The sequence below is a fragment of the Mus musculus genome, chromosome 11 (assembly GCF_000001635.26).
Source record: "Mus musculus strain C57BL/6J chromosome 11, GRCm38.p6 C57BL/6J".
NCBI lineage: Eukaryota > Metazoa > Chordata > Mammalia > Rodentia > Muridae > Mus > Mus musculus.
Window position 1 is genome coordinate 93,913,451 of NC_000077.6, and position 15,447 is coordinate 93,928,897.

A 15,447-nucleotide genomic window follows, 5' to 3' on the forward strand; every position below is an offset into this window, starting at 1 on the left:
AAATCCCAGTGCATGAATTTGTTGGTTTTCTTCCTTGAATGTACAATTGTTAAGCCCTTTGTCTGTGTTATGCCATCTAAGAGAACCTAAAATGCAACCTTAGGTGTTGATCTGTGTCAAGTGGGTGATTCATGCTGTGCTATTAGTAAATAATGCGAAGCTAGAGAGAACTGGGTGATGTATGTGGCCGTGCCATGTACAGCCAGCAAGAGAAGTGCAGAGCTGGATGTCAGTCACTGGCGGGCCAGGCTGTGTAGACAGCCACTCACAGACGACCCCATCCCTGCCGCTGCAGAACATAAATCACAAGCACAGTCCTCACAGTGGTGCTGAGGTGCTCAGAGTTGCCATAGTAAGTCTTCATCCCAGATTCCTGCCACATCTGTCTCTTTTCTCTTTTTAAATGGTTTTCATCTTTCTTCAGATCCTCTTTTTAATGTTTTATGTCATGAATTAGATCAAGACTTTTTATATAAGTAGCCAGGATAATTTTAAAATAGCATCTCAAGGTCCTGAAACTGTATTTCATTTCAAGTCCGTATATTACAGCAATTATATGAAATAAAGTTCTTAGTGAGTACATCTCTTGCAGTAATTAAGTTGGTTGGTTTTGCTTAAAGCTTTGCTATTTTAAGACTGACATGGTCATAGAGCAGGTAACTGTACCCTGGAAATAAGTATGATTCCAGAAAGGACCTTGAGATTTGTAACAATTTGCTTTTCCTTTTTTTTTTTTTTTTAAACAAACGAACCCGAATATTTCTATAACTTAAAATTTAGTTTCAGGATCTGGGCATGATAGCATATACCTATAATCCCAGCACTTGGTATTTAGAAGCAAAGACATCAAGAGTTCAAGGCTACTCTCAGCTCCAGAGTGAGTTGCAGACTAGAAATAAAGGATGTTGTGTGGTGTGGATTGGAGCAGCTAACTTATTCATAAGGATAATGTGGCAACTTGACTTTTTCGCTCAGGACCAGTGCCTGTTCCACTCACCTTTCTTTACTTCTTCCTTTTTATTCGAGAGAAAACACTTTGTCCTAGTACAGTGAGCTCACTTTGTTGCTTTAATCAACATTTTCTGTTGAAGTCATTTGATTTCAGAGGTAGACCTTATGCTAAATTCAGTTTTAATCTTCAGTTGACTCTCCAATATTCCCCACCCCCACCCTGAGATCATTTGATACCTTTCTAAGAAAAGTTACTGGTTTGGGCTATAGGAAAGCTGTTTCCAGGAATTGCTGGAAGCAGAGCCCCTGTCTCATACCATCATCCTTCTAAGACTTAACACATTCTCTAGTAGGGTTTTCTTCTTAGAGACTCGACATCTGCCCTCTTGCCCACTTAAGTACCAGATAAGCACCTTTGCATTGGTGGAAATTACAAATTGGTGGTAATTACAAATACCCAGCTCTACTGTGTGATGCAAAACCAAAGCTGTCTGGTTGAAACAAAAATTGTATGAGTGTGCTGTCCGAATCCTGAGCCTAGAATCTCAGCTTAACCACCAACCTCCTCTTTTTCTTTTTGCTTTTTTTTAAAGATTTATTTATTGTATGTACATAAGTACACTGTAGCTCTCTTCAGACACACCAGAAGAGGGCATCAGATCCATTACAGGTGGTTGTGAGCCACCATGTAGTTGCTGGGAATTGAACTCAGGACCTCTGGAAGAGCAGACAGTGCTCTTAACCACTGAGCCATCTCTCCAGCCCAAACCGACCTCCTCTCAAGTAAGGGTCTAGATACCCTGTATCAGCATTAACAGTCAAGCATTTTCAAGTGTGAAATTCTTTAAATTTCTAGAAACAAAGTTTCTACAAAGTACATTATAAGGCTAGAAAGATGGCTCAGCAAGTAAAGTGTATATATTGCACTTGGCTTGGGATCCAAGTTCTATGCCCAGCGCCCATGTTAAGTGGTTCAGAACTGCCTAGAACTTCAGCTGCATGGAGATCTGATGCCTATGACCTATATGACATGCATAAAGACACATATAAAAACATGAATGAAAATGAAAATAAAATTTAGAAGTAAAGACATCTTAGAGGCAAGCATGGTGATATATAACTGTAATCCCAGAACTTAAGAGGCTAAACCAAGTGTACTGCCATTGTTTTGGCAGCCAGCCTAAGATACCCTGAGTGCCAAGCCAGCAAGGTGATAGACCGATATACCATGGCTTTGACTAGTAAATAGTCTTTGGAACCAATCCTACTAGTATAGCCAGTCTCAGCTATAAAATGTTCACAGGTTTAAGGCCAGCCTGAGCAAATTGATAAGATCTCAATACCACCAAAAAGAGAAGTCTACAGTGAAAACTGAATCCCTTTTGTCCTTTCATATATTAAATCTGACTTAGACCTCAATCACAGCAAGAAACTACACTTACTGATTAGACAGAGTAAACTTTGTCAGAACTTTGGTCTCCAACCCCTTGGTCACCCTGTCCTTGACGACCTTAAGGTGGAAATCACTGAAATGGGTATATTTTTACTTAATCCTAAATCAGCCAGATATGGTGACAAATACTTGTTCTCCCAGCAGTCATGAAGCTAAGGTAAGAGCATTGTGAGCTCCAGGCCCACCTAGCTGCAAAATCAGACCTTTATCAAAAACCTTAAAACAAAAAAGAAAAAAATGGCCTATAATATAGTAGTGTAGTCACAAAGCTGGCAACTTCTTCAAAACTTTGTAGTCACCTAGACCATCTATCTCTTCAGTAAAGCTTTTACTACTTTTTTGAGAAGCTGGATTATAATTTTAAACTTAATTTTCACAATTTAAAGTTTTGAGTTCTTTTTCAGATTACTTTTAATTATGTATATGCCTACATGTGGGTATGCACACCTAGTACAGATGCCCATGTTGACCAAAGATGACAGATCCCCTGGAGCAGGAGTTCATGTGGTTGTGAACCCCCTGACATATGGGTGTCAGGAAACAAACTAAAATCCTTTACAAGAGCAGCTTCCACTGAGCCATTTCTTCAGCTCTTTTCTAGTTCTTGGTTAGTAGTATCCACACAAGGAAAAAAAATGTATATAATACTAATACAGCGATATACCATTTAGATAAGTTGTATAGATTCATCAGATTCACAGCTATCTATTTATAGTGTGTGTGTGTGTGTGTGTGTGTGAGAGAGTAAGGGGGGGAGGGGTGATTTATTTGCAGAGAACTGAAACAGAGTCTCTCACTACATAGCCCAGGCTGACCTGGAATTCAGAATGTTCTTGCCTCAGCCTTGTAAGAGGGTTGTGAGAATGTGCCGTCATATGTAGCTGCCCTATGACTTGGGATTGCGGGAACGGTGCTGGGGTTTATGATATGGGTTGGGGTGATATGTTGATTGGTTGCTTTTCAAAACAGGATCTCTGTAGACCAAAATATTCTGGAACTCCTAGCAGTTTTCCTGCCTCAGCTTCTTATATGTTAGGATTGGAGACATGATCTACCACAACTTGAAAGCAGAGTTTCTTTGACCTTTTTCCTTCTGCCTCCATGAGTATACCTGGTATCATTATATTAGTCTTTGTTGTTTTTGTTTCTGACCTGGTGCAGTTTTCTTGAAGAAGGAAGCTTTTGTTTATTCACAATGTGCATCATTACACTTGTTTTAATGATAGGAAATCAGAATCCCTCTTGTTAATTGTATATGAGTGATAGCAGTAATTTAGCTTTATAGTAAAATTCATGATATAATTTCTTAGATAAATGTCTATGAGAAATACTTTTCCTACTGAAGTTACCTTTTAGGGTAGATTGCCCTCTGTCCTTGACCCACGCAGTGAGAATTCCAGAAAATACATAACTTCATCTTAGTTATAACTAAAGATAGAACCTCTCTGTATTATCTTAGATTATAAAATATCTTTCTCTTTTTTTGTTGTTGTTGTTTTTTTGTTTTTGTTTTTGTTTTCGAGACAGGGCTTCTCTGTATAGCCCTGGCTGTCCTGGAACTCACTCTGTAGACTAGGCTGGCCTTGAACTCAGAAATCCACCTGCCTCTGCCTCTCAAGTGCTGGGATTAAAGGCGTGCGCCACCACGCCTGGCTATAAAATATCTTTCTAATGAAAATAAAACTTTAGTTGGTTTCTGGCACTTAGTGTTCCACCCACACTATCAGGAGCATGAAGTGTATTCTCTGCAAAGGTAGCAGGCCCCACACTGAGAAGTTGCCTGCCATGGGTTTACAGGAAAATCTAAATTAAAAGGAAGCCCCTAAATAAACCTATGTTACTGTCTTAACTTTGTACTCTTTCCCAGAGTGGATTTTGGTTTTTGTTTTGTTTTGGTTGGTTGATTGGTTGGCTGGCTGGTTGGTTGGCTTTTGGTGGAGGTCTCCTAGTGATTAAGCTATGTTTTGTTTTATTAAGGAGTTTTAAACCCAAACGTAGTAGTGAAATAATTGTAATCTCGGCACTTAAAAGACTTCCTTGTTTGGGAAGCTGAGGCAGGAGAATCACAGCAAGTATAAGGCTAATTTAATCTACATAATGAATTTCAGGGCAACCTAGGCTACGGAGTAAGATTTTGTCTCAAAAGGGGGGTGGAAAGTTTTAAATTAGTGATCTCTGCTTTCTTTTTTTATATATTTATAGCATTTTTTTCTCAGACATTTTCAAGCATTCCATTTTTCTTGCACCCTACATCTCTATGCTAGCATCCCCTCCACCCCACACCCAATAGATTCTAGTGTCAGATCAAAAGGTGAGTATATTTTCTAGAAAGAATGAGATGATGGTAAAGTTTTATTCTGTTTTGTTTTTATTTGATTTGATTTGATTTGTTTGGGACAGGGTGGAAGTTGAAAAAGGACCTTGCTATGTATCCCAAGCTAGCTTCAAACCCACAGAGTTCCTGCATCAGCCTCCCAAGTACTGCCATTTCAGATGTGCAGCCATTTCAGATGTGCAGCACTGTGCCCAGCTTCTTGTCTTGCCTTTTTTGACCATATGTTATTTAATCTTTCTCTAATAGGTACACTTTAGTAACCATATACTTTTTTTGTTGTTGTTCTGAGGAATTATAGTGATGAATTTTGCTTTATCATGGGGACAAAGTCTTTCTTGGTTTCCTACCTGCAACTTCAAGTCTAACCTCTGCCCATTTATACTGCCATTTAGCAGTGTTATAGAAGGAAATCTTTGTCTCTGTTAGCATCATGTGTCCCCTCTGAGAATCGAATCGGAATGCCAGTCATCTGGACTATTTGGACTATCTGGGAATGTTCTTGGAGAAAAGGAAATAAGACTTCCTGCCAGATTATTTTCTTTCAGATAGATAGATGAAGGTTATCATACATTTGTGTTGGGGACCCCTCAGCATTTGGATTTGGCCATCTCTACAGGACCTGATGACAGCTTACTTTGCAGGGAAGGAGAGTCGCTCCCAGATAGCTCTCACGAGTGGCCCTGAAGCAGGAAGTGGTGGAGCAGATCTTCCTTGTTTGGGAGGAGCCTGAGGTAGACCTCGCATCCTGAGTCTGGAAGGTAAATTTGTTGTTACCTGTAAATGATGGTTCTGCTAGTTCATGCTATGCCAATCCAGACTTTCAAGGTGTCCCTCCTGCCAGCAAGAGAAGGCAGATGACTTGGATGAAGATGGCTGTCAAGCCCTGGGTCATTCAGTCTTCCACACTTAAAAGAATATTCATTTAAAACCAAAGGGCAGATTTATATATGAAATTACTATTATTTCAACACATCGAGCACATACTCTGTTGTAACTGTAGTGCTCTATCTTGTTGATGTTTGTTTCTTCATTTTTTTTTCATAGAGTGAACTATATGGATTGGTTTAAGAGGGCCTAGCAGAACCACAACCTTACAGGCAAGAACAAATGTCACTTTCTGCTACTTTCTCCTATACCAATCCAGACTATAGGGACCAAGCCAAAGATCTCCCACTCAAGTGAACATTACTTTTTTTGTTGTTGTTTGTTTTTAAGTAAACATTGACATGTCTTTTCTTTAATGAATAACACTGAAAGATATTTTCTCCAAAAATAATACTGAAGCCTTAAAAAAGAATCAGCACAATTGGTCAAGCCTAGCTCAGAAAGGAGTCCTGTATGCAAATTTCATTTAGTATTGTGCCCACCTAACCTGTAGCATGTCAGCATAACCATGCCTCTTCTCAATAAGTCACATTCACAGATTTGGCAGCAAAGAGTAGCTACCCTACTACAGTTTTATGCAGCTTTATGCATGCATTTACCTGTACCTGTCTTCTCCAGTTGCTAATCCTCACAAGAAACAAATATATGGTCTTTGTATTAATATATGTTAGCTTAGTTTACTACCTGACTTCTTCTAGCCTCTCCTTTTCTGATCATAATCTGCTGGCATTAGGGATGGCCCTACAGTCTAGAGTGATGTAGGGGGAGGTAGCAGAACCTGAAGGGTCCAGTCTTCCTGTTTAAAAAGGAAAAGCAGGTATGATGGCACACACACCTATAAGGCTAGCACTTGGGATGTGGGGAGGCTGTGGCAGGAGGATTTCAAATTGAAGGCCAGTGTGATGTACATGGCAAATTCCAGGCCAGCCTGAACTGCATAGCAAAACCCTGTGTCAAAGGGGGACGGGAGTAGTTTTATTTTTCACTCCTCTCTTGAGAAGATATATGCTTGTTCCCTCCCCATAATTACAAACAATTGAGATTGGGCATGTCTCCAAGTGAGTAAGGTGTATTCGTTGCTTGCTTACTCAAAGTGTTAGCCATTAACTGCTGTGTCTTTGGCTTCTAGATCTATCTTAATTCACTGTTTTTTGACATTCTGTTTCCTTCAGAGATTTATTAACTGTTTAGAGGACAGGAATTAAGTGTTGCTTTAGACTGACTGGATTCTGGATTACCATCACAATTTATTAGGGGCTTTCCTTTGACAATATATTTTCTTCCCCTGTGTCTGTATTTGCTAGTTGATGTCTATGCTTGCTTATCTTTTAGTTTTGAGGCTGTTTTGTTTTTAGCTGATGTATCCCTATTATCAGGTCTTCAGGAACCTCACCGTTTTTATGTCTAGTGTTCTATATTTCATGAAAATGTTGGTTATCCAGGGTCACAGAGATTAGAATTTTCAGCACTAATGAATAATTATAAACTCTTATACTTGATTTAATTTATTATTGCATAAAATCCAAGTAATTGTATATGACCTTGTAGTTTAGGGACTTGTAGAATGGTTCGGGAACATGCTACCTTTTGGGAAATGCAGTTGTTGTGCTCTTAAGTACTTTGCTCGGTTGCCATCCTAACCAGTGGCCAACAGCTCTAACACTGGAAATTTTCTTCTCATAGTAATTGTTGCATAATAAATTTTGAAATAATAAATTAACTGTTTACTGTGGACCTAACTTCCCAGATCTCTTCAACTCCCTCTTTAATTATCCTTCCACTGCTTTTTCCTGTCTGTCTTGTAGACTGTATTTACATTATGTGGATTTAGCATGCATTTCAAATAACCTGTTCTAGTTCTCTGGATCACGTTGAATGAAGCCTGTTAATTATTTTTCTCTACTCTTGGGCAAGATTTTTAGAAATTTAAGGGGTAAAGTACTTTTCACTCAGTACATATTAAAAACACTCAAGTCAGCTTCATATGATGTCCGCCAAGTTTGTGATTCAGGTTTTAGAATAATTGTTACTTAAATGTCACATTTGATCTGTTGAATTTCAAAGTCAACATAGGTCTAATATTTGTAGATTCTGTCTTCTATCTTGAATTTGATCCTGACTCTGGCTTTCTTCAAATAAAATTCTTTACAAGGAATGGAAACTATGCATTAAGAAAAAAATGGGTGGATTAAAATACTTTATTTGATATTCCATTACTGGTGATACTTAATTTTGAATGATGTTTCATGCTTATATTACCAAGATGATAATTTAATAATTTTTGTATGACAGGCACCTATGGGGACCTGCTGGGGTGATATCTCGGAAAATGTAAGGATAGAAGTTCCCAATACAGACTGCAGTCTACCTACCAAAGTCTTCTGGATTGCTGGAATTATAAAATTAGCAGGTGAAAAACATACATGGTGATTTACTAGAAAATTCCAGGGATGCAAACTTTTGTTTTAAATAATGTATACAAATTTTTCAACTATTACAAAACAAATAATACATGTGTAGGAGTTGGCAGATATTTTTTTTATACATAGCCAGACAGTAAATATTCTTGGATTTGTGGCATTTGCAGTCTATTACACTCCTGTCTCTATTCATTTTAACTTGTGAACAACTATAGCAGCATATAAACAAATGTATATATCTGTAGAATTTTATTCAAGACATTTGAGTCTGTCTCATAAAGCTGTCACAACTTTATCTGAAGGAAACATATTTCAGTTCTTTTCAGCCATTTAAAACAAACAGTATTCCAAGCCAGCCAGATAGATGGACTTAATCTCCAACTTGTCTCCCAGTAACAGTAAATACTGCTTTACTACCCACTGCCCATAGAGCTATCTAAAGGAGGTGGCTTTGATCCCTTTAATCCCAGCACTCAGGAGGCAGAGGCAGGTGGGTTTCTGAGTTCAAGGCCAGCCCCAGCTATGTAGCATGATTCAGATCAGCCCGGCCCATACAACAGAAAGAGCTATGTCAGAAAAAAAGGAGTCCAGGAGCGCTGAGGGGATGAATTGAAGGCCTGAGTGTGCTGGGCAAGGCCTCTCCTAATAAGCTACATTTGTGCCTTTGATCACTCTGTATTCTCTCCTATCCACTCAGATCCAGGCCTTTTCCTTGAGACATAATGTCTACATAAGCATTCTTTAAATGTTTCTGTTATTAAAGACACCATTTATGTCCCAGATGTTTAAATCACTAGCATGTAAATTGTTCAAAAGATAGCACATTTACTATCCAAGAATTATTCCTACTTACTGATTCTGGTTTTATATTTCTGGTTTTTCTTTTTGCCTCCTATGTCTTCCAAATATATTCTTTACTATTTTGGTAGTAAGCCTTGGAGAGGCATGGCCTAGTACCCCTATAGCAAGTTTAGAAACAAAGGCAAGAAAATCCCCCAAAAACTCATACACTAGCAGGCAACAAAGAGATCCTGTCTCAAATAGGGTAAAAGGGGAGGACCAGTAACTGAGATTGTCCTCTGACCTGCCTACATGTGCATGTATGTACACACACATACACACACACACAGCAAAAACAAACCTCTTAAGAACTGTTTGGGAAATGTTAATCATACTGATCATCCCAGCACTTGGAAGGTGGAGGAAGAGTCTTTAGCCCTGCAATCAGTTTGATGCCAGCTTCGTCTACAAGAGACCCTACCTCAAAAGAAAACTACCCATTCTCAGGAAACTGTACTCCCACACCACATGTTCCCACTGTGGTGTTTGCCATCTTAAGCATGTGAGAAATTTAGGTAAAATAGAAATACAGAGGAAAAAGCTATGCTCTGAAGCGTTGTCTTTGTATTAACAGGGGATTCTCAAAGTTGAACAGTAGTCCAACAGATCAGTATTGGCCAGGGACTTACAGATTTTCCACACCATCCCATTCCCTAGCATGGGACTGGAGTCCTTGGAAGGGGCACCTCTGTTAATAAACAGCAGGTGGTTCTGTTACAAGGGGACAGCAAAGCTTGACAGCCATTACCTTAAAAGCTGTATCATTTTAATTTTGTTTCTTACTATGTAATGATTGATTTGTTGACTTTAGGTTATAATGCCCTTTTGAGATATGAAGGATTTGAAAATGATTCTTCTCTGGACTTCTGGTGCAATATATGTGGGTCTGATATTCATCCAGTTGGTTGGTGTGCAGCTAGTGGAAAACCTCTCGTTCCTCCTAGAAGTGAGTGGCCTCATGGTCATTTAATTCTGTTTTAAACTTCAGATTCATTTGTCTTATAGGTATGAATATTTTGCCTGTATGTATCAATGTATACATGAATAAGTGCATGCCTGACCTCACAGAGGGCATTGGAGTCCCTCAAAGCTTCAATTCTAACCAATTGTGAGCCGCCAGTTGGCACTGGGAATCAAACCCTAGTCCTACAGGAGCAGCACAAGTGCTCTAAACCACTGAGCCAACTCCCCAGCCCACGGTCATTTAAAATGTAGATCTAAGTGGTGGTTTATGCATAATATTCTAAAGTAAGACAGAAATTCAAGTGGATGTTTTTACGTCGATTAATTCTTATGCTAGCAAGATGTATACTTTCTCCATGCTTGCTACCCTTAAGCACCTTAATACTCATAACTTGTTGTTAACCTTGTTTCTCTGTTTTTGGGGGGGTTTTATTATTAATTTGTGAAACAGTTCTGTCTGCTAAAGGATAACTAGTTATTTCTTTTATTTTAGCTGTTCAACATAAATATACAAACTGGAAAGCTTTTCTAGTAAAAAGACTTACTGGTGCCAAAACACTTCCTCCTGATTTCTCACAAAAGGTAAAAATAGGATCCTTAAAGAATTAAAGAGCTCTTTTAAAAGAATGATTTAGAAGGACTTTTACAGAATTGTAATTTCTGAACTGTTAAATACCAAGTACATTTTCATACCCATAATCTCAGTACTGAGGAGACTGAGGCAGAAGGATGGCTAGAAGTTTAAAGTTAACCTGTAGGCTAAAGAGTGAAGCCCTGTCCCCCAAAACAAGAGCCAGGCCTGGTGATGCGTACATTTAATCTCTGCACTTGGGAAGCAGAGGCTGGTGGAGATCTGTAAATTCAATGCTGGCCTTATCTATGTAGCAGGTTCCAAAACAGCCAGGGCTACCTTGTCTCTCATTCATTCATAGATAGATAGGTAGATAGGGTTCCAGTACTTGAAAGGTTGAGAACCACTGTTCTAAGGGAACAAAATTTACAGAATAAACCCATAAATATAGGTACGTAGATAGACAGACAGGCAAGAAGGGAGGGCAATATTAAAGCTGCATATAGACCTTTGTCATAAGTCTCCAACAAGATTTTTTTTCTGCTTTTGTTTGAAGGTTTCTGAGAGTATGCAATATCCTTTCAAACCTTGCATGAGAGTAGAAGTAGTTGACAAGAGGCATTTATGTCGAACAAGAGTAGCAGTGGTGGAAAGTGTAATTGGAGGACGACTACGGCTGGTGTATGAAGAGAGTGAAGATAGAACAGACGACTTCTGGTGCCACATGCACAGCCCCTTAATCCACCATATTGGATGGTCAAGAAGCATAGGCCATCGATTCAAGAGATCAGGTAAGCAACTGTCAAAAAACTTTCAGTAATATTAGTTAGGTTGCATAACTACTTGGTTGTTTCTCCTACAAAGTAAAGATCCAAAATAGCATTCTCATCTGATTATTCTACAATAGAGTACTAATTCCTTATGTTCCTTCCACTTCCTCTCCATTTAAAATAATGAACATTCATGCATGAGACCATGAGTTTTATTTCTAGCACAAAAAGACAATTTTAATCCCTTTCTCTCACAACTACAATTGTATTCCTACTCATTTTTTTTTTTTATCCAGACCATTTGAAAGCTATAAGGAGATTCCTTTCCACATAATTTTAATCTAAATAGCAAGATTGAACTTAACTAACTAGACATGGTATGAAACACACGAAACATTGTTCTAGAGAGGCCTAGTGGTGTAGGCCTGTAGTCCCAGCTGTGCAGGAGGGTCAGGCATGATCATTCATTATAAGTTCAAGAATAGCCTCAGTATCGTAGTGAGCCCCTCCCTCAAAACAAAAAGTGAAAAGAGCTGCAGAGACAGTTCAGTATTAGAGTATTTGGCATTTGTGAGGCCTGCTCTTTAACCTCCAGTACTACACCAAAAGGAAAAAAAGCTTCTGATAATGTAATTCCCTTATATTGTGGAATTACAGCACTGTGATAGCATATATGCATGTAAATGTAATAGCATCTATGCATGTGCTCTGAAGACAGAAAAGGTTGTTATTATTTCACCACAATAAATGCAGAAAACGAGTTGGGGGGTGCCATGTTTTAGAATATTACATACCTTGTGAGTTTGAACCCTTCAAGGAAGTGTGGTTTTGGTCTTCTCAAGAATGCTGACAGGGAGCCGGGCGTGGTGGTTCACACCTTTGATCCCAGCACTTGGGAGGCAGAGGCAGGCGGATTTCTGAGTTCAAGGACAGCCAGGGCTACACAGAGAAACCCTGTCTCGAAAAAAACAAAAAACAACAACAAAAAAAAGAATGCTGACAGACTAGTCTGTAACTTTTCCTTGTAGATATTACGAAGAAACAGGACGGACATTTCGATACACCTCCACACTTATTTGCTAAGGTAAGATGTTTCTGCGAGCCCTCATTTGTAATTCCAGTTGAAAAGGGCTTGTGGCATTTCCTAAAATTATGGATATCACATATGTTCACTGGGCTATAACATTAGGTTGGAAAAGGCATCTAGTAAATGTTTGCAAGTTGGGCATATTGTCATCATTAAAGTGAAACATTTAGGAAGCTGAAGTAGGAGGATTACCACAAAGCCAACCTGTGGTAGTTTAGCAGGTTCAAGTACTATTGCACATCCTATTTCTCAGAACGTCTGTAAAAAGCCTTGTTGAGACACTGTGGAGTGCATGTGTAATCTCAGCACTCCTGTAGCACAGTAGGAGCCCAGATAGGAGTATCACCGGGAGAGACCCTACCTCAGCACGGTGGGAAGGAAGAAGTGACTCTCAAAAGTTATCCATGTGCTTGGTGGCATGTACACGTGTATATACACACACTAAATAAATAATTCTAAAGGACGTGTAATGTAATAGTTTATATATTTTCTGTAGGTAAAAGAAGTAGACCAGAGTGGAGAATGGTTCAAAGAAGGAATGAAATTGGAAGCTATAGACCCATTAAATCTTTCTACAATATGTGTTGCCACCATTAGAAAGGTAAGAGAATATATTCTATCAGAATATATATTCTGAAATATATATGTGTGTGTGTGTGTGTGTGTGTGTGTGTGTGTGTGTGTGTGTGTGTGTGTGTGTGTGTGTATTTATGAGAGGAACCAGGTTTAAAATCAGCAGGTGTCTGTTGAAACAAACATGTCTGGATCTTCATTGGGAAGAATGGTATTAATACTTTCTAAGTACACTTGAGTTCTGTTGTCAGATCTGTTTTAATTTTTAATGTGTGATAGTCAAAGACTTCACAACCGCTTTTCACCCAGAACTTAAAATGAAAGCCATGACATACAGGTTTATGAAATACTTGTACAAATCACACACAGATACACCACAAATTTATCTGAAAACTATTTTTTTGGAGCTAGACATGGTGTTGCACACCTTTAATCTCAGCACTTTGGGAGACAGATCTCTGTGAGTTCAAGGCCAGCCTAGTCTACAAAGAAAGTTCCAGGACAGCCAGAGCTCTGTTACAGAGGGGGAAAAAATGGCATGTGTATCATTTTACCCTTTATTAAAGATAGAAATCAAATTTACATACTAATGAAATTCATGTTTGTTGCCCAATAGGGCAATCCAAATATATGTTAGTTTGATACTTACACACTGAAGAATAAGGTAAGAAGAAATAGTCTTTAAGTTCAGATGTGAGCTCAAGTCTTGCAGAAAGCTTCCATTATAACGGCATCCACAATACAATGTGGGGGTGAAAGAGTCTATTTTAGCTTAACCTCTGTAGGCCATCAGTGAAGAACTTAATATAATGAAGCAGATCACAGAGTAGTGCTATTCACTGACCTCCTAGGCTACTTTTTTTTCCTTTGAGCCAGGGTCTCCCTATTTAGCCTTGGCTGGCCAAGAACTCAGAGATTCACCAGCCTCTACTTCATTAGTTCTGACATTAAAGGTATATACTACCACTTCTAGCCATCTGGGACCTACTTGCCTAGGGATGGAACCACTCAAAAGGGGCTGGACCTTACTACACCAATTAACAATCACGAAAATATCCCACTGACATGGTCACAGGCCAGTTTGCTGTTCCTCAGTTGAGATTCCCTTTTTCCTGGTGACTCTGGTTTGAGTTAACAGAGACTAATCAACACATTAATGAAATGGCAAGTGGTTGATGTGCATACAATATGCATTCAAAAAAGTTGGAGCTGTGGATGTAGCTCAGTGATAGAGTGCTTGCCTAACAGGTACAAGGTTCTGCGATCGATACCCTGTACCCCCCAACTTCCCCCTCCCCATGATCCACCCACACACACACACACAAAAAAGTCAGACTTCAGAGTTGGTTCCACAGTTAAAAACACTTGTTACTCTTGCAAGAGGATCTGGGTTTTGGTTTACACCACCCACAGTGACTCACAACCATCTGTAACCCTAGTTCCAGGCACTCTGATGCCATTTTCTGACATGCATGAGCACCAGGGACACATGCTACACAGACATACATACAGGCAAAATAACCATATATATCTTTTTTTTTTTAATTTAATGAGTACTTTAAAATTTTTTTTACAAAAACAAGATCCAGAATGTTTGAGATAAGAGTCATGAGTGATATTTTCTAAAAGACTAAAGAAGGAGCTGTTGACTTGAGGCAGTGACTAGCTCTTAGAGAATGTGTACAGCATGCAGATCAAATGGATACTGAGGCTCTGCAAGGAGGGGAAACTCCCCTTAGTCTTGAAGTTGATTGTGTCTGAGGTCATTGAAACAAAGCAAAGAGCTAAAATCAGAAATCTAAGGGTTGGAGGTAAAAAGCCAATACAGGGAATAATGGAGAAGTGACTATTAATCAATAGACTAGAACATGACAGTCTGGGAGTGTGAAAGGACAAAAAAGTAAAGTCACTAATCAAATGTCATATAAAATAAGATTTAAGAGCAGGCATAGATAGTAGTGAATGCTTTTAATCTCAGCATTCAGGAGGTGGAGGCTGCAAATCTCTGAATTTGATGCCAACCAGACTACAAAGTGCATTCCTTGCCAGCCAGGGCTACATAGTGAGATTTTGTCTCACTAAATAAGGTTATATTTGAGGAGGTTAGTATTTTGGAAAACAGACCACTGAATTGAGAAAACAAGGTTGTTGGTGAATTTTGCAGGCTAAATAAGGATTAAAAAGGGACAACAAATTGTGCAATATATATACCTTGAACCAGGTCTCAGAGTGTGGTCTACAGACTCCGCTGCAGTAATACCCTTATGCCTTTTGTGTTTTGAGCCTGCTTCAGGTTTTTTGTTTTGTTGTTGTTGTTTGCTTTGCTTTTTTTCTTTCTGGGTTGTTGGACAGGGTATAAAATTCTTTCAGTGTAATGGAATTGGAAAATATTAAGGGTGTAAAACATGTGTTTGGAAAAGGTCTTGTGATAATTGAACAAGATTTAGAAGTATAAAAGTAAAAAAAAGTGTTAAAAATAAATGTGGGGAAAATTAGACATGGTTCTACAAGTCTGTAATTACAGGCTTGAGAATTTGGAGCAAGAGGATTTCAAGTTCAAGAGGTAGTACTGGCAAGCAGGAATGCTGCTTATTAATTG

At 38.8% G+C, this 15,447-nt stretch overlaps 1 protein-coding gene across 40 annotated transcripts in view; it reads left to right on the forward strand.

Moving 5' to 3' along the window:
* Mbtd1 (mbt domain containing 1) overlaps positions 1-15,447 on the forward strand; it is a 61,140-nt gene that overhangs the window by 27,601 nt on the left and 18,092 nt on the right. For 36 of the 40 annotated variants that reach the window (NM_001363336.1, XM_006531899.4, XM_006531903.4 and 33 more), the window contains 6 exons: positions 7,917-8,034; positions 9,696-9,830; positions 10,341-10,429; positions 10,975-11,209; positions 12,217-12,272; positions 12,772-12,876. In NM_001363336.1, coding sequence (NP_001350265.1) covers positions 7,917-8,034; positions 9,696-9,830; positions 10,341-10,429; positions 10,975-11,209; positions 12,217-12,272; positions 12,772-12,876 — 738 coding nt within the window. Of the gene's footprint in view, positions 1-5,380; positions 5,498-7,916; positions 8,035-9,695; positions 9,831-10,340; positions 10,430-10,974; positions 11,210-12,216; positions 12,273-12,771; positions 12,877-15,447 lie in introns of all 40 variants that reach the window. The other 4 variants (XM_017314203.1, XM_017314205.1, XM_006531912.3 and 1 more) reach the window with 1 other exon arrangement.